Genomic DNA, 18,946 nt, shown 5'->3' on the forward strand with positions numbered 1-18,946 from the left:
AGATATTACAATTATTTGCTTGAATTTTTTTAATTTCTATTCTAATTATATGTCTTATACTAATATCATTTTTATTAACCCCCACACATATCTTCTAAATGTAAATAACTGGAATAAATTCGAACAATTGGTTGTCTTAAAACACTTATAGTAAACATCAACAGTGAATGCTAACTAACGCCTCACATTCAACTAAAATACTGATGAACTAGCGGCGGGCGGCTCAGTATAGTGACGCGGAACTCACTAGACCCCTCCATGGGCGTACCATTTTGCCTTAAGAAAAGCAAACTGAACAGTACAGTCTGATAAACACCCTAATGACTTAGCAAAAGCAAAAACTTGTAAAAAAATGTGTCTCAATTGGAACCCCCCAGAACAATAAGAATTTGAGAACTTCCAGGCAAATCAAGCACCAAAATTTCCTGCAACCATAGAATCATAGAATTATAGAGTTGGAAGAGACCACAAGGGCCATCCAGTCCATCCCCCTGGCAAGCAGGAAACACCATCAAAGCATTCTTGACATATGCCTGTCAAGCCTCTGCTTAAAGACCTCCAAAGAAGGAGACTCCACCACACACCTTGGTAGCAAATTTCACTGCCGAACAGCTCTTACTGTCAGGAAGTTCTTCCTAATGTTTAGGTGGAATCTTCTTTCTTCTAGTTTGAATCCATTGCTCCATGTCCGCTTCTCTGGAGCAGCAGAAAACAATCTTTCTCCCTCCTCTATATGACATCCTTTTATATATTTGAACATGGCTGTCATATCACCCCTTAACCTTCTCTTCTCCAGGCTAAACATACCCAGCTCCCTAAGCCGTTCCTCATAAGGCATCGTTTCAAGGCCTTTGACCATTTTGGTTGCCCTCCTCTGGACACGTTCCAGCTTGTCAGTATCCTTCTTGAACTGTGGTGCCCAGAACTGGACACAGTACTCCAGGTGAGGTCTGACCAGAGCAGAATACAGTGGTACTATTACTTCCCTTGATCTAGATGCTATACTCCTATTGATGCAGCCCAGAATTGCATTGGTTTTGAAGGCCACATTTAGCACCCAGACTGAGGGTTCCCTTATCCTGACTCAGGGAGAGGGATGAAAAGATCCACTTGATCAACTGGCATAGCTAAGGGTTGTATGACTAGCAGTTCGAAAGCACGTCAAAATGCAAGTAGATAAATAGGAACTGCTACAGCGGGAAGGTAAACGGCGTTTCCATGTGCTGCTCTGGTTTGCCAGTAGCGGCTTTGTCATGCTGGCCACATGACCTGGAAACTATACGCCGGCTCCCTCGGCCAATAATGCGAGATGAGCGCGCAACCCCAGAGTCGGTCACGACTGGACCTAATGGTCAGGGGTCCCTTAACCTTTAGTGTCTGCACTGGTCAGTGGTCCCCTTACCTTTAGTGTCTGCACTATCATCTTTCAGCCCAGAGATCAAGCACTCAGGGCCTTTTGGTGGTTCCTTCAGCTTGAGAAGTGAAGTTACAGGAAACCAGGCAGAGAGCCTTCTCGATAGTGGTGCCCACCTTGTGGAATGTCCTCCCGTCAGATATCAAGGAAATAAACAACTACCGGTATCTGACTTTTAGAAGACATCTAATGGCAGTCCTGTTTAGGGACGTTTTTACTATTTGATGCTTTATCATTTTACTATTCTGTTGGGAGGCTCCTAGAGTAGCTGGGGCAATCCAGTCAGACATGCAGCATCCAAATAAAAGATATATAATTATTATTATGTCAACCGTAGTTTATTTATTACTCTGTCAAGGAGGGCTGTTTCCTAAACTTTTGTACCAATTGTCTACTGTGCTAGAAAGCCCTTTTCAATGTCTGGTTCTGTTGCATCTCACTGCTTGTAATGAATGGCTTAGTCATTCAGGACTGTTGTCTTGAAATATATGTAAAAAAGCTTTGAATTTCAATTGTTGTTTAGTTGTAACTCTTTCTGACCTTTCTTGGTGAGCAGGTAAGATTCTCTCCTTGCCACCACAATGCCACAGCAGCGCGTCCTCCCCCAGAGCAAGGAAACCCTCCTTCAGTCTTACAACAAGAGGCTGAAAGATGACATCAAGTCTGTCATGGATAACTTCACAGAAATAATCAAAACTGCAAAGGTATGAGAAGATTACTTGTGGGTAGGTGGGGGGACCTCATGTCATGGGTATTCTTTCTTTCTTTCTTCCATCCATACTCCAAGTTTTTGCTCACCTTTTTGACCTGGCTTGTGTGACAGAGACCTGGTTGGATGAAGCAGATGGGCCTGTCCTTGCCGCTGCTTGTCCACCAGGTTTCTCTTATGCACAGCAACCCAGGCCATCTGGGTGGGGAGGGGGGGGGGGGTTGCAGTGATTTTTAGGAAGTCATTAGTTTGCACCAGGCGTCCTATTGGTAAGACCAGGTTTTCTGAGTGCATGTTCTGGAAGTTGGGCAATAGGGGCAGTACAGGATTCCTTTTGGTGTACCGACCTCCCCGCTGCACCAAGGATTCCCTGCCCGAGCTGCTTCAGGTCGTGTCGGATGTGCTCCTGGAGACACCTAGCTTGGTTGTCTTAGGGGATTTTAACATCCATGCCGACACGACCTTACAAGGAGCCGCTTGGGACTTCGTGGAAAGCATGGCCTCCATGGGGCTGTCCCTGAATAAGTCTGGCCCAACTCATAGCCGCGGACATGCCTTGGACCTGGTGTTTACCTCTATGGATGTTGGTGATCTGACACTAAGTAAAAGCGAAACTAACGAAGTGCCATGGTCAGATCACTACCTGGTGCAACTGGACTTCTCCGCGACCCTTCCCCTCTGCAGGGAGGTGGGACCTATTCGGATGGTCCGCCCCCGCCACTTAATGGATCCAAATGGTTTCCAGAGAGTGGTAGGGGATGCTTTATCCCATGTTGATGGCCTCTCAGCCGATTCCCTGGTGGCCCGCTGGAATGTGGAGTTAACCGGGGCCATTGACTGTTTGGCTCCGAAGCGCCCTCTCCGATTGCATGGAGCCCGGACAGCCCCATGGTTTTCCCCAGAGCTGAGGGCGATGAAACAGTTGCTGAAACGGCTAGAGCGCCGGTGGCGGAAAACTCATTCTGAATCCGACCGAACACGGGCTAGAGCTCAACTTCGAGCCTACCAAGTGGCAATAGCGACGGTGAAGAAGACTTTCTTCACCGTTTCTATCGCGTCTGCGGAAAACAGCAGCAGGAGACTGTTCCAGGTGGTTCGCAATCTATCCGAACCACCTTCGTCATCGGGGCCTGATAGGGACCCCAATATCTCCTGTAATGCTTTTGCAAAGTTTTTGACAGATTAAGTCGCTCAGATTCGGAGGGAGGTAGACTCCACCGTGGGAGCAGGGCCGGGGCGGGGGAGTGCTGGAGCCCTGTCTAGTCATGTTTCATGGGATCAATTTCAATCTGTTACCTCCGAGGATGTGGACAGGCTGCTTGGACGAGTGAAACCAACCACCTGTCTCCTTGACCCTTGCCCATCCTGGCTAATAAAAGCGAGCCGGGAAGGGCTGGGCGATGGGCTCCGCGGGGTGATAAATGCTTCCCTCTATGAGGGAGTATTCCCAGCCCCGCTGAAAGAGGCAGTCATTAAACCGCTTCTTAAAAACCATCTTTAGATGCGGCTAATATGGCCAACTATCGCCCAGTCTCAAATCTTCCATTCTTGGGCAAGGTGATTGAACGAGTGGTTGCTGAACAACTCCAGGCACGCCTGGAAGAAGCGGACCATTTGGATCCCTTCCAGTCGAGATTCCGGCCTCATCATGCGACTGAAACTGCCTTGGTCGCACTGGTTGATGATCTCCGGCGGGCTAGAGATAAAGGTGAGAGCTGTTTCCTAGTCCTGCTGGATCTCTCAGCGGCTTTTGACACCATCGACCATAACATCCTTCTGGACCGTCTAGAGGGGGTGGGAGCTGGGGGCACTGTTATACAGTGGTTCCGCTCCTTCCTTCTGGGCCGTGTTCAGAAAGTGGTGATGGGGGATGAGTGTTCAGACCCCTGGGCTCTCACTTGTGGGGTGCCTCAGGGTTCTGTCCTCTCCCCCATGCTTTTTAACATCTACATGCAGCCGCTGGGAGAGATCATCAGGGGGTTTGGGCTGGGAGTTCATCAGTATGCGGACGATACCCAGCTCTACCTCTCTTTCAAATCAGAACCAGTGAAGGCGGTGAAGGTCCTGTGTGAGTGCCTGGAGGCGGTTGGAGGATGGATGGCGGCTAACAGATTGAGGTTGAATCCTGACAAGACAGAAGTACTGTTTGTGGGGGATAGGAGGCGGGCAGGTGTGGAGGATTCCCTGGTTCTGAATGGGGTAACTGTGCCCCTGAAGGACCAGGTGTGCAGCCTGGGAGTCATTTTGGACTCACAGCTGTCCATGGAGGCACAGGTCAATTCTGTGTCCAGGGCAGCTGTCTATCAGCTCCATCTGGTACGCAGGCTTAGACCCTACCTGCCTGCAGACTGTCTAGCAAGAGTGGTGCATGCTCTAGTTATCTCCCGCTTGGACTACTGCAATGCGCTCTACGTGGGGCTACCCTTGAAGGTGACTCGGAAACTACAACTAATCCAGAATGCGGCAGCTAGACTGGTGACTGGGAGTGGCCGCCGAGACCACATAACACCGGTCTTGAAAGATCTACATTGGCTCCCAGTACGTTTCCGAGCACAATTCAAAGTGTTGGTGCTGACCTTTAAAGCCCTAAATGGCCTCGGTCCAGTATACCTGAAGGAGCGTCTCCACCTCCATCATTCTGCCCGGACACTGAGGTCCAGCACCGAGGGCCTTCTGGCAGTTCCCTCATTGCGAGAAGCCAAGTTACAGGGAACTAGGCAGAGGGCCTTCTCGGTGGTGGCGCCTGCCCTGTGGAACGCCCTCCCAACAGATGTCAAAGAGGAAAACAACTACCAGACTTTTAGGAGACATCTGAAGGCAGCCCTGTTCAGGGAGGCTTTTAATGTTTAATAGACTACTGTGTTTTATTTTTCTGTTGGAAGCCGCCCAGAGTGGCTGGGGAAACCCAGCCAGATGGGCGGGGTATAAATAATAAATTATTATTATTATTATTATTATTATTATTATTATTATTATTAATTGGAACATAAAAATATTTCCTCATTGTTGCTTTAAGTCAAAGCTGGGGGAAATCTGCAGCCACATTCTCACATTCAATTTAAAGCACTATGATATGACTTTAAACAGTCATAACTTTCCCCAAAGAATTCTGGGAGCTGTAGTTTGTTAAGGGTGTCAAAAGTTGTTGGGCTATCTTTAGTCCCCTCCCAGAGCTACAGTTCCCAGAGCTCCCTGTAAAGAGGGGTTGATTGTTGGACCACTCTGAGAATTGTTGCTCTGTGAGGTGAATAGGGGGTCTCCTAAAAGCTGTCAGTGCCCTTAAGAAACTACAGTTCCCAAAAGCCTTTGCGGGAAGCCATGACCGTGTAAAGTGGTACAATACTGTTTCAAATTTATAGAATAGAAGGGAGGCCGAAATGAATCGATGTTCCTATAACAAGGATTGAACGAGAAGCCTCCATTTTACTACGTAGTTGGGGGTGTTCTATTCCTTCTTCTATGGCGGAGTTGGGGAACCAGTGGCTCCTCCTGATGATTTTGGACTCCATCTCCCATCAGCCCCAGCCGGAATGATCAGCAGTCAGGGATGATGGGACTTGTAGTCCAGCAGCATCTAAAGGGTCACATGTTCCCCATGCCTGCTTTGGCCTGAAGTGTTCAGAACCTCTGGCAGAGGGAATGCAATAAAATCTCATGGAGGATAGTGAGAGGGCTGTTTTTCTCTGCAGAACAGTGGAAGAAATATGTTGAACCCAATGTAAAAGCTTTGTTTCTAACATTTGCTTTAGATTGAGGAAGAAACCCAAGTTTCTCGGGCAACCCAAGGCGAGCAGGACAACTACGAGATGCAAGTCAGAGCTGCAAATATTGTGAGTAAAAAACATCCAATAGGGATGCTTGGCAGGGGGTTGGACTGGATGGCCCTTGTGGTCTCTTCCAACTCTATGATTCTAGGGAGCATATCTTGGATGGGTTCTAGGGGGCGTTCAGATACCTGAGAGGCTGCCTTCTCCCCTACAGACCCTCTCAGGTGTTGAAATCAGCAGAGGGGCTTTTTTGGTTGTTCTGCCACCCTCAGAAGTTCTGGGTGCTGGTACCTTAGGACAACTTATTCCCTGGGCCAGCTCTTCGATTGTGGAATTCCCTCCTCACAGAAGTGTGTCTTCTCATTTTTGTTGAGATGTGTGTGTTTTAGGATCTACCCAATTCATTTGAATGTGATTTGTTTTAACTGTTCAGTATATAAAAAAAAGTTTTAATATGACCTGGGACCTGCTGGTGAAGGGTGGGCAATAAATTGTTGTTGTTATACATTCAGGGTAAATTGGGGCTGTATGTCAAGATTGGATTACTGAAATGTGCTGTATATGGGCTTCCCTTGTGCTCATTCCAGAAGCTGCAGTTAGTGCAGAATGCTGCAGCATGATTGCAAGACCTTGTCGGCATATAACACCCAAGCTAAGAGACCTGCAAGGGTTGCTCATTTGCTACTGGGCCATGTTCATGGTGTTATTATTAGTATATATAGCCTTTAACAGTTTGGAACCAGTTTACCTGCAAGATAGACTTACCAAATATATGCCCAGTGGACTGTTTTGATCTGTCGAACAGGCACTGTCACAAATGCCCCGTGATACTTGTTCTGCACTTGTAAGAAATTAATATTTTAGGGTGGCAGCACTGATGCTTTGGAACTCCCTGTCCGTTGAAATCAGGCAGGTGCCCTCACTGTACTCCAAGGTATCTGCCAAAAATATTTTTGTTTAGGTAAGCCTATCCAGGCATGTAGAAGTCAGACACATGTTAATTTGGTTTTCAGCTTGTCATTGACTTTAATTATTCATTGAATGTTTTAAATAGTAGTGTGGTATTTTTCTTTTTACTTATGATTTCATTGTTTTATTCTTTTTGTAAACCGCTTTGACACTTTTTCTTTTTATGATCTGTTGTTGTTTAGTCGTTTAGTCGTGTCCGACTCTTCGTGACCCCATGGACCATAGCACGCCAGGCACTCCTGTCTCGCACTGCCTCCCGCAGTTTGGTCAAACTCATGTTCGTAGCTTCGAGAACACTGTCCAACCATCTTGTCCTCTGTCGTCCCCTTCTCCTAGTGCCCTCAATCTTTCCCAACATCAGGGTCTTTTCCAAGGATTCTTCTCTTCTCATGAGGTGGCCAAAGTATTGGAGCCTCAGCTTCACGATCTGTCCTTCCAGGGAGCACTCAGGGCTGATTTCCTTCAGAATGGATAGGTTTGATCTTCTTGCAGTCCATGGGACTCTCAAGAGTCTCCTCCAGCACCATAATTCAAAAGCATCAATTCTTCGGCGATCAGCCTTCTTTATGGTCCAACTCTCACTTCCATACATCACTACTGGGAAAACCATAGCTTTAACTATACGGACCTTTGTCGGCAAGGTGATGTCTCTGCTTTTTAAGATGCTGTCTAGGTTTGTCATTGCTTTTCTCCCAAGAAGCAGGCGTCTTTTAATTTCGTGACTGCTGTCACCATCTGCAGTGATCAAGGAGCCCAAGAAAGTAAAATCTCTCACTGCCTCCATTTCTTCCCCTTCTATTTGCCAGGAGGTGATGGGACCAGTGGCCATGATCTTGGTTTTTTTGATGTTGAGCTTCAGACCATATTTTGCGCTCTCCTCTTTCACCCTCATTAAAAGGTTCTTTAATTCCTCCTCGCTTTCTGCCATCAAGGTTGTGTCATCTGCATATCTGAGGTTGTTGATATTTCTTCCAGCAATCTTAATTCCGGCTTGGGATTCATCTAGTCCAGCCTTTCGCATGATGAATTCTGCATATAAGTTAAATAAGCAGGGAGACAATATACAACCTTGTCGTACTCCTTTCCCAATTTTGAACCAATCAGTTGTTCCATATCCAGTTCTAACTGTAGCTTCTTGTCCCACATAGAGATTTCTCAGGAGACAGATGAGGTGATCAGGCACTCCCAATTCTTTAAGAACTTGCCATAGTTTGCTGTGGTCGACACAGTCAAAGGCTTTTGCATAGTCAATGAAGCAGAAGTAGACGTTTTTCTGGAACTCTCTAGCTTTCTCCATAATCCAGCGCATGTTTGCTATTTGGTCTCTGGTTCCTCTGCCCCTTCGAAATCCAGCTTGCACTTCTGGGAGTTCCCTTCATGGATCAATGCCTTGTCGTGGCGAAGGGGCTTGAATAACTCAGAGAAGCTATGAGCTATGCCATGCAGGGCCACCCAAGATGGACAGGTCATAGTGGAGAGTTTTGACTAAACGTGATCCACCTGGAGAAGGAACTGGCAAGCCACTCCAGTATCCCTGCCAAGAAAACTCCAACTTTTATGATCTAGAGGTGTATAAATAGTATAAAATAAATAATTTGAATACGGATGTCTCTGCTAGGTTCGGGCTGGTGAGTCTCTTATGAAGCTTGTCTCTGACCTAAAACAGTTCCTGATCCTCAATGTCTTCCCTTCCGTCAACGAAGCCATCAACCAGCGGAACCAGCAGTTGCGCAGCCTTCAGGAGGAATGTGATAAGAAGCTTATTGCCCTGCGTGATGAGATCTCAATAAACCTCTATGAGCTGGAGGAAGAATATTACTCTTCCAGGTACAAATGAAGCCATGGACGGTTCCCCTGTAGTAACCACAACAATTTCCTGTTTCTGACATGGGGGTGGGGTGCGGTGTGTGTGTGAAAATAACAACTGTCCTTGTTTTAAAAAGCATCCCTAAATTCCTAGCACCCAAAGAATCCAGGCCCCAAAGTCGTTTTATTGAGTACTTCATGTTTGACGTGAGATGTGGCCATTTTGGAGGGCAAGCACACCATGTAACTAGGACTTTCTCCACAGAGATGTGGAGGTGAGCTTCTCTCCTGCCCCCTCATCGGCATTGTGATCTTGTCACTTAAATGACTTGCAAACAGGAACAGCTATTGGATCTTGAACTGCCCAGGGTACCCTAATCACTAGTCAGTGTAAACTGCAATCCTAACCATGTCTAACTCAGAATTAAATGGGGTTTGTTCCTACCTAAGTTGGATTAAACTGCTTTGAAGCTTTTTTTACAATCAAGTGGTGTATAAATTTTATGAAATAAATAATAAATGAAGATGGCAGCTTAGGCCCCATTCATACAATACATTTAAAGCACTATGATGCCATGCTAAACAGCTATGCTAAACAGAGTGCCTGGGGAAACCCCAGCCAGATGGGCAGGGTATAAATATGTTATTATTATTATTATTATTATTATTATTATTATTATTATTATTATTTCTTCCAAATAATTAGGGGAGCTGTAGTTTTCGAATGGTGCAGAGATTACAGGGTTACAATTAATTCCCAGTGTTCCCTGTGAAGAGGGATTGATTGTTAAGCCACTCTGGGAATTGTAAGTCTGTGAAGGGAACAAGGGCCTCCAAATAGTACTTAGCACCCTTAACTACAGCTCCCAGAATTCTTCAGGAGAAGCCATGATTGTTTAAAGTGGTATTGGATGCATGGTACGAGCATGCGGTAGTCAAACAACAACATCTGAAGGGCTGCAGTCGAGAAGATACGGAACTTTGAGGTTTAGGATTCAATCATACGCACCCTTAGCTGAAAGGGACCACAATTGAATAGAATGGGGCTTGCTTCTGAGTAAAGATGCATAGGATTGGACATAATAAACATGTTTTTCTTCTGTCTGTGATGACTGGACCATGAGTTTCCAGTTTCGGAATGTTAAGATGCATTCAAAACAAAGCAATATTTTAAGGATTCTTTTGTTATGCCATTATATTATATTATATTATATTATATTATATTATATTATATTATATTATATTATATTATATTATATTATATTATATTATATTTATTATATTATTATATTATATTATACACACACATATATTCCATTAAAAATATTTGCTGCAATCTTTATTGAAAATAAAACAGCAGTGTGTGGGCGGAAATATAATTGTCATTTCAGCTGATATCTACATGATTTTAAGCGAACCCACAGCTTGATTTTGAAAACCTCACTCCCCTGCTTGTCCTATGCAAAGCTTGTTACTCTCCTTCCAAAACTCTTCCACTGCTTTATTTTCTTTTGCACCTCTTGTTTGCTTCAGAGCAGGATTTCCACAAGCAAGAAGGGCGAAGATAAATGGTTACACACTTGCAGCATCTTTTTTTTAAAGGGGGTGGGGTGGGAATATGGCTCAGTGGCAGAGTATCTTCTTTGCATGCAGAAGGCGCCAGGTTCAGTCCCCGACATCTCTAGGCAGGGCTATCAGAGACTCCCTGTCTAAAATGCTGGAAGTAAGAGTACACAATACTGGGATCAATGAACCAGGGTTGTGACTCCAGGATGAGGTAGCTTCCTATGTTGCCATTCAGTATCATGAGGACTGAAGTGTTGCTTTATTTTTAGGTGAAGAACAATAGCTCAGTGGCAGAGCACATCCTTTGTATGAGGATGGTTCTGGGTTCAATCCCTGGTATTCCAGTCAGGGCTGGGAAAGACTCCCTTTCCAAAACCTTGGAGGGGATGCGGTATAACCTGAATACTAGCTGTTGTTACCAGTAAGGAGAGTGCTGTTGCACTCGCTTCCTGCTTTTGAGCTCCCCATAACTAGCATCTGGTTGGCCACTGTGAGAACTGGATGCTGGACTAAATGAGCCTTTGGCCTGATCTTAGAGGGCTCTTATGTTCTTAACCTTAGTTGTTGCTTCTTTTCCCCCTTTTTCCCCTATTTTCTTAACACTGTTGCCTCTGTCTTGCTTTTCTCCTTTTTCTCTCTCTCTCTCTCTCTCTCCTCTCTCTCTTTCCCCCTTATGGCTTTTCACTGTCCTTTCTCCTTAACGGGCATCTCATTCGGGGAAAGCTATAGTCTGTGTGACACCAACGACCTCCCGCTGTGTGAAGCATATTGGAGACAGGAGCTGACCATGTCCTCCCCAGAAGGCCTAGCCATGCCTCTGGTGGCTGCCATGATGGAGGAGAACATTCCAGCCCCTCAGGGGTCTACACCTTCTCACCCTCACATCAACGGGCATGGAGCAGGCCCGACGGAGCACGCTTGAAAAGGGAGCCTGCAATTCTCCCCAGCTTTGTGGCATTTTGACAGTTGAACGTTCTGGTGATTGCATCAAGACAACATTTTCCTGCCCTCCCCAGGCCATCTCGCAGCAGGCCTCAGCTGTATTTGCAAGAAGCCACATTTCTCTAGGCACCACCTCACAGGATAACCAACCCAGTGTTTCACATGGGGTGCCCTGTGCAGTCAAGATGGGAAGTTTGTTTCTCTTGTGGCTGTGCCTTTGGCGTGCAGGCATTATTTTAATGTTCCCTGCCTATGAGTGAAATGTAGATCCCTTGGGAACTGTGCTCTCTTAGATGGAATTTCTTGTGGGGAAAAGTTAGGCTGTTGCTTATAGTCTGATATTTTAGTATCTGAATAGTAATTTTAGAGCAGGAGTGCTAAGAGTTTTTCTAAAAAAATATTAATCTGGCACTTGAGCTTAATTCAATAGGTGTAAATACCCTTACCTGTCCAGGTCAGTCTTCTAGATACTTAGTTGTCTTTTACAATGGATTGAGGGGGTCGGGGGGGGTTGCCACCTTCTTTTAGTGGCTCTGACACTGCTTTTAACACTAATTAAATGGATCAGGGGTTTTGTGTGTGAAAATACTTAATCTGTACATCAGGCATCTGCTAAAGGCAAACTTTGGTTAAAGCAGCCCAAAGCTGCCTTCTTTCTTTCCCCAAAATACAGTCCAGATGGCCACTTTTTTTGGTCTGGTCCTGCTCCTGTGCCTTCAAGGCAGCCCAAGATGGCAGAAATTTAAGCCATTGAAATTATTGCCACTGGGTACAAAATTATAAGAAGAGTGTCTTTGTCTACATGGTCGGTTTCTCTTGAAGGTGCAGAAGCTGTAAACAAAATGAAAAAACTTGGTGGCCCTAGTACTAAATTAAGAACAGCTATTAAAAAACAATGATATTACGTTTTCAGTACTGTATTCTTTCTTCATATCAGTTATGTAAGCTAAGACTCACACCCCTATCCTGCAAATACCTACTCTATTGAGTAGCTTGAGGGAGCAGTGTTCAGGGGTTGTTTTCCCGTACTCCAGTTGCTTTTTGGGCCATCCAAAACATTGCAAAACTACTGACAAAACTACTGTCAACCTTTCTTTAAAAAAACCAAAAGAACCTGACCATTTCTATGTGCAGCTTCATGTGGGCTGATATCCTCTGTTTTACCTCCACCCAAATCAGGAGGAGATTTGTCAGCTTAAGGATGCGTGTCAGGCGGCTGTTTAAAGGCAGAAAAGAAGTGTCAGTTGAAAAAGAGACCTTAGTTGCATATTCAACATTAGTCTTCTGATGCAAGTTCACTTGAACACTTGATTGTAACATGTTTGTGGCGTTGTTAAAGTAGGATTTTGTGGGGGATGTTTAATTGAAAAAATGTATATTTCTCTAATTGTTAACAAATTGTTTGAATAAAATCAATTTTTATACAAAGGTTTGGAAAGAAAGATTTGGAGCTGGGGGGGGGGGGAATGAAGTTTCCCCTAATGGCTAGAATTTCAGCCATCAAAATGAATGTACAGTATTACCTAAAATGTTTTTATTCCAATCTGTCCTGATTGTGCTGCTTCAGAGATATTTCTAGATATATCTGCTGCTTTAGAGATATTTCTAGATATATGTGGCGGGGGAAGAAACCAAGAATTAAATATAAAACTGATAGATAATAAATAAAGAAGAGGCTTTACCCTCCTTCACTCTTTACAATTATACTATGAGGCAGCATGTATTTGCTCGCTAAAGGAATGGATTGGTTTGAAAAGACCATTAGATCTGGAAGGTCATGATCTTAAATTTGGCTGGCATGCATGTCTATGGTATGGGAAAGCTAAGATACATAAGAGTTTTTTCAAATCGTGGAGTATGGGAGAAATATAAGAACTTGTTGGAAAGGAAAACTCCATTGTGTTTATCGCCAATAGAAGCCATTGCTATGAAAAGAATAAATATGGTCAGACAATGGGCGACATACAGTGAATTCCTGGACATTTCGGAGAAGGAACTCAGACTGAAGACAGTGGAAGAAATAAAAAACAAGTAGCAGATTGGTTACAATATTATAATTTAAATGAATGGTTCAAGAAAGATTTAAAAAATCTTTTTTTGGACCAAAGCTCAGAATTTGAGAGAATCCTATTAGAAAATAATGAAAAATTATTATTCAAAATGTATAAGTTCTTATTGGAGTGGGAAACAAAAGATGAGCTGGTAAAATAATCAATGATTCACTGAGCAAGAGATATAGGGCATAATATTGAATTTGACCGCTGGGAGAAACTATGGAAGAAATATTTGAAATTTACTGCATGCTACACCGGGGGCCAGCAACCTTTTTCAGCTGTAGGCCGGTCCACCGCCCCTCAGACCATGTGGTGGGCTGGACTAGAATCATAGAATCATAGAATCATAGAGTTGGAGGAGACCACAAGGGCCATCCAGTCCAACCCCCTGCCAAGCAGGAAACACCATCAAAGCATTCCTGACAGATGGCTGTCAAGCCTCTGCTTAAAGACCTCCAAAGAAGGAGACTCCACCACACTCCTTGGCAGCAAATTCCACTGCCGAACAGCTCTTACTGTCAGGAAGTTCTTCCTAATGTTTAGGTGGAATCTTCTTTCTTGTAGTTTGAATCCGTTGCTCCGTGTCCGCTTCTCTGGAGCAGCAGAAAACAACCTTTCTCCCTCCTTTATATGACATCCTTTTATATATTTGAACATGGTTATCATATCACCCCTTAACCTTCTCTTCTCCAGGCTAAACATACCCAGCTCCCTAAGCCGTTCCTCATAAGGCATCGTTTCCAGGCCTTTGACCATTTTGGTTGCCCTCTTCTGGACACGTTCCAGCTTATCAGTATCCTTCTTGAACTGTGGTGCCCAGAACTGGACACAATACTCCAGGTGAGGTCTGACCAGAGCAGAATACAGTGGTACTATTACTTCCCTTGATCTAGATGCTATACTCCTATTGATGCAGCCCAGAATTGCATTGGCTTTTTTAGCTGCTGCATCACACTGCTGACTCATGTCAAGTTTGTGGTCAACCAAAACTCCTAGATCCTTTTCACATGTACTGCTCTCAAGCCAGATGTCTCCCATCCTGTATTTGTGCCTTTCATTTTTTTTGCCCAAGTGTAGTACTTTACATTTCTCCTTGTTAAAATTCATCTTGTTTGCTTTGGCCCAGTTGTCTAATCTGTTAAGGTCATTCTGAAGTGTGATCCTGTCCTCTGGGGTGTTAGCCACCCCTCCCAATTTGGTGTCATCTGCAAACTTGCTCAGGATTCCCTCAAGCCCATCATCCAAGTCATTGATAAAGATGTTGAACAAGACTGGGCCCAAGACAGAACCCTGTGGCACCCCACTAGTCACTACTCTCCAGGATGAGGAGGAGCCATTGGGTTCGGTCAGTAAGCCAGCTACAAATCCACTGAATGGTAGCATTGTCTAGCCCACATTTTACCAGCTTCTTTACAAGAATATCATGGGGCACCTTGTCAAAGGCCTTGCTGAAATCAAGATAGGCTACATCCACAGCGTTCCCTTCATCTACCAGGCTTGTAATTCTGTCAAAAAATGAGATCAGATTAGTCTGACATGACTTATTTTTCAGGAACCCATGTTGACTTTTAGTGATCACAGAGTTTCTTTCTAGGTGCTCACAGACTGTTTGCTTAATGATCTGCTCTAGAATCTTTCCTGGTATTGATGTCAGGCTGACTGGGCGGTAATTGTTTGGGTCCTCTCTTTTCCCCTTTTTGAAAATAGGGACAACATTTGCCCTCCTCCAGTCTGCTGGAACTTCGCCTGTTCTCCAGGAATTTTCAAAGATTATTGCCAGTGGTTCTGAAATCACCTCTGCCAGTTCTTTTAATACTCTTGGATGTAGTTCATCTGGCCCTGGAGACTTGAATACATCTAAACTAGCCAAGTATTCTTGTACTACCTCCTTACTTATTCTGGGCTGTGTTTCCCCTGCTGAATCATCTGCTCCATATTCTTCAGGTCGGGCGTTTTTTTCTTTCTTGGAGAAGACTGAGGCAAAGAAGGCATTGAGGAGTTCTGCCCTTTCTCTGTCCCCTGTTTGCATTTCACCATCTTCTCCTCTGAGTGACCCCACTGTTTCCTTGTTTTTCCTTTTGCTACGGACATACCCATAAAAGCCCTATTTGTTGCTTTTAACCTCTCTGGCGAGCCTGAGTTCATTCTGTGCTTTAGCTTTTCTGACTTTGTCTCTACACGTGCTGGCTATATGTTTGAATTCCTCTCTGGAGATTTCCCCCCTTTTCCATTTTTTGTACATATCCCTTTTAAATCTTAACTCAGTCAAAAGTTCTTTAGATAGCCAGCCTGGCTTCTTTAGGCACCTTCCATGTTTCCGTCTCATTGGTATTGCCTGAAGTTGTGCTTTTAATATCTCCCTTTTAACAAACTCCCAACCATCATGAACTCCCTTCCCTTTTAGTATTACTGTCCATGGGATTTCACCCAGCGTTTCCCTAAGTTTTCTGAAGTCGGCTTTCTTAAAGTCTAGAATTTGGACCTTGGTATGCTTGGTTGCTCCTTTCCGCTGGATAATAAACTCCAGAAGAGCATGGTCACTCCCACCTAATGATCCTGCCACTTCTACCCCACTAACCAAGTCATCACTATTGGTTAGGACCAGATCTAAAATGGCTGATCCTCTTGTTGCTTCTATATTTTGGGGGACTATATTTTGGGGGAAAATATGAACGAATTCCTATGCCCCACAAATAACTCAGAGATGTGTTTTAAATAAAAGCACACATTCTACTCATGTAAAAACACCAGACAGGCCCCACAAATAACCCAGAGATGCATTTTAAATAAAAGGGTACATTCTACTCATGTAAAAACACATCAATTCCTAGACCATCCATGGGCCAGATTAAGAAGGCGATAGGGCCTCATCTGGCCCACAAGCCTTAGGTTGCCTACCCCTGTGCTACACACTAAAAGAAAACCATGTGAAAATGATACATAGATGGTATATAACTCCAAACAGGTTAGCTAAGATGTATAAATCTAAATCTGATATGTACTGGAAATGCAGAGAAGTGGGAGGAACATTGCTACATATGTGGTGGGCATGCAGATTAGTTAAGGAATATTGGGAAATGATATACAGTCGTATCTCGTTTTGCGGCTGGGCTCCATTCCAGAGCCCCAGCCACCAGCCGAAATGGGTGCAGGGCAAAGCTGTGCATGCATGCAGAGTGGTTTGCGTTTCTGCGCATGGGCGAAGCGGGATTTAGCACTTCTGTGCATGCGTGAGCGGCAAACCCAGAAGTAACCCGTTCCGGTACTTCCGGGTATGCTGCGGACGTTCGCCAGAATGGACGCTAGACAAGGCAGATGTTCGTGGAGGTATTACTGTATAATGAGATGGAAAAAAATGTTTTAGAAAAACATTCATCCCCAAACCAGAAGCATTTATTTTGGGAATGGTGCAGACAGAGGTGCCTGGGAGCCAGAAAAATGTATTTATGTACACAATTATATCAGCTTGGATTTTGTTAGCCCAAAAGTAGAAGGTGAGAAAAGTTCCTAAGAAAGAGGAATGGCAGCTCAAAATGAGAGAAAATATGCAGAGTTAACAGGCCTAAGAGAGCAAGAAGGTCAAGTACAGTAATATAAAGAAGAGTGGAAAAAATTAATGGAGTATTTGTAAAATAACTCTAAGCAAGTGAAAACAGTAGCAGGATTAAGGTAAATTCAACAGTTGTGAGATATAATCGGGGGGGGGGAACTAAATTAAATGGATTTTTTTCTTCTTTGAGAGTAAGCAGATATTGGAAAATTTTAAGAACCATGGAAGGGGAAGGAGAGAAGTCCATGAATGCAAGATTACAATGGTGCTTATTTAATGATGAAAATGTATATTTGAAAATTTTCAATAAAAACATTTTTTTAATTAATAAAGTCAATTTTGTGTTATTTTGCTGAAAATATGAGTGTGCCTTTCCCATTTTGTAGACAATAAAAATGAAACGGTTGTTGATGGGATGTAACACAGATACTAGAGGCATGTGAAAGAGCAGAGGAGTGATTCAATTTCTGGTATACAGGCAGAAACCATATTAGGTGTGCGATTCAATTGATGTGTGATTGCCAATACATGGCCCCTTTTGAACCGGAAGAAGGCAGAATGGGCAGGGTGCATATATAGGATAAATATTCATAAATGCACAAGGTAAACACACATATATAAGCATCTTTTTCTTTGGCGATCACTCATAGCCAAGTAAGATTGTCTTCCATGAACACAGTTTTAACAATGAGTCCGTAAGTGACTGTGGAGGTCAATTCTGGATCCGCACGTCCTTCCACAGTGGGGACATTGGTTTCCGAGCGGGAGTTGATCATGGTGTGGATTTGCCAAGCGTGCCTTCCTCTTAGCACGTTTCTCCCTTGCATCCTGAGCGCGAGTGTCTTCAAGCCCATGACACCTTTGGTAAAGGCTGTTCTCCAACTGGAGCGATCCCAGGCCAGTGTTTCCCAGTTGTCAGTGTTTATACTACATTTTTAAAGATTTGCCTTGCTTCAACACTGGTGATCTTTGGTTCTTCCAGTACCCTGATATTAGTTCACCTGTCTTCCCAAATGATGTGTAAAATTTTTCAGAGACACTGTTGATGGAATCTTTCAAGGAGTTGGAGATGGCGTTTATACGGTAAGTGGTCTATGTTTCACAAGCATATAGTAAGGTTGGTAGTACAATAGGTGGTAATGGATTGCTTTGAAATCACTTTAGCACTGGGTGGGGAGGGGGAATTATCCCCCAAACACCCCACCCCGCCCTGCCAAAGGTGTCATGGGCATTGAAGCAAAATAAAAAAATTCCTTCAGTAGCACCTTAAAGACCAACTAAGTTTTTACTTTGGTATGAGCTTTCGTGTGCATGCACACTTCTTCAGATACAGTGAAATAGGAGTCCCCAGGCACTTATGTAGAGAAGGAGGGTGGTGGAAGTGGGTGATTGACTGACTGATAGCTGTTGATGACCGAAAAGGACTGCAAATGGTTTTGCATGAAAAAGCAAGGGTTGAGATGCCTGAAGATCGCTTATCATGTATAATGAGATAAGAATCTGATATATCTGTTCAAACCAGGTCCCTCCATGGTTTTGAGCTTGGTGATAAGTTGTAATTCAGCAACTTCTCTTTCCAGTCTATTTCTGAAATTCTTTTGTAGTAAGACAGCTACTTTGAGATCTTGTATAGAATGTCCTGGGAGATTGAAGTGTTCTCCTACTGGTTTTTCTGTCTTCTGGTTCCTGATGTCAGATTTATGTGCATTTATCCTTTGGCGTAGGGGACCCAGGTGGCGCTGTGGTTAAACCACTGAGCCTAGGGCTTGCTGATCAGAAGGTCGGCAGTTCGAATCCCTGTGACGGGGTGAGCTCCCGTTGCTTGGTCCCAGCTCCTGCCAACCTAGCAGTTCGAAAGCACGTCAAAATGCAAGTAGATAAATAGGAACCGCTACAGCGGGAAGGTAAACGGCGTTTCCATGTGCTGCTCTGGTTTGCCAGAAGTGGCTTTGTCATGCTGGCCACATGACCTGGAAGCTATACGCCGGCTCCCTCGGCCAATAATGCGAGATGAGCGCGCAACCCCAGAGTCGGTCACGACTGGACCTAATGGTCAGGGGTCCCTTTACCTTTATCCTTTGGCGTAGGGTTTGGCCTGTTTGTCCAATATAGAGAGCTGAAGGGCACTGTTGGCATTTGATGGCATACACAATGTTAGAAGATGAGCAA

At 44.3% G+C, this 18,946-nt stretch overlaps 1 protein-coding gene across 2 annotated transcripts; it reads left to right on the forward strand.

Moving 5' to 3' along the window:
* The first annotated feature begins 1,047 nt into the window (after positions 1–1,047).
* Positions 1,048–13,675, forward strand: LOC118078054 (mediator of RNA polymerase II transcription subunit 22). Of its 2 annotated transcripts, XM_060270021.1 has the most exons (4): positions 1,048–2,118; positions 5,873–5,953; positions 8,478–8,686; positions 10,961–13,675. In XM_060270021.1, the coding sequence occupies exons 1-4, from the start codon at positions 1,996–1,998 to the stop codon at positions 11,151–11,153; spliced, it is 606 nt and encodes a 201-aa protein (XP_060126004.1). In that variant the 5' UTR covers positions 1,048–1,995; the 3' UTR covers positions 11,154–13,675. The 2 variants fall into 2 exon arrangements, with proteins under 2 accessions (XP_060126004.1, XP_060126005.1); XM_060270022.1 differs by lacking the exon at positions 10,961–13,675 and having other exon boundaries at positions 1,050–2,118; positions 8,478–9,186.
* Positions 13,676–18,946: the final 5,271 nt, after the last annotated feature.

Source organism: Zootoca vivipara, chromosome W, assembly GCF_963506605.1.
Source record: "Zootoca vivipara chromosome W, rZooViv1.1, whole genome shotgun sequence".
Taxonomy (NCBI): Eukaryota; Metazoa; Chordata; class Lepidosauria; order Squamata; family Lacertidae; genus Zootoca; species Zootoca vivipara.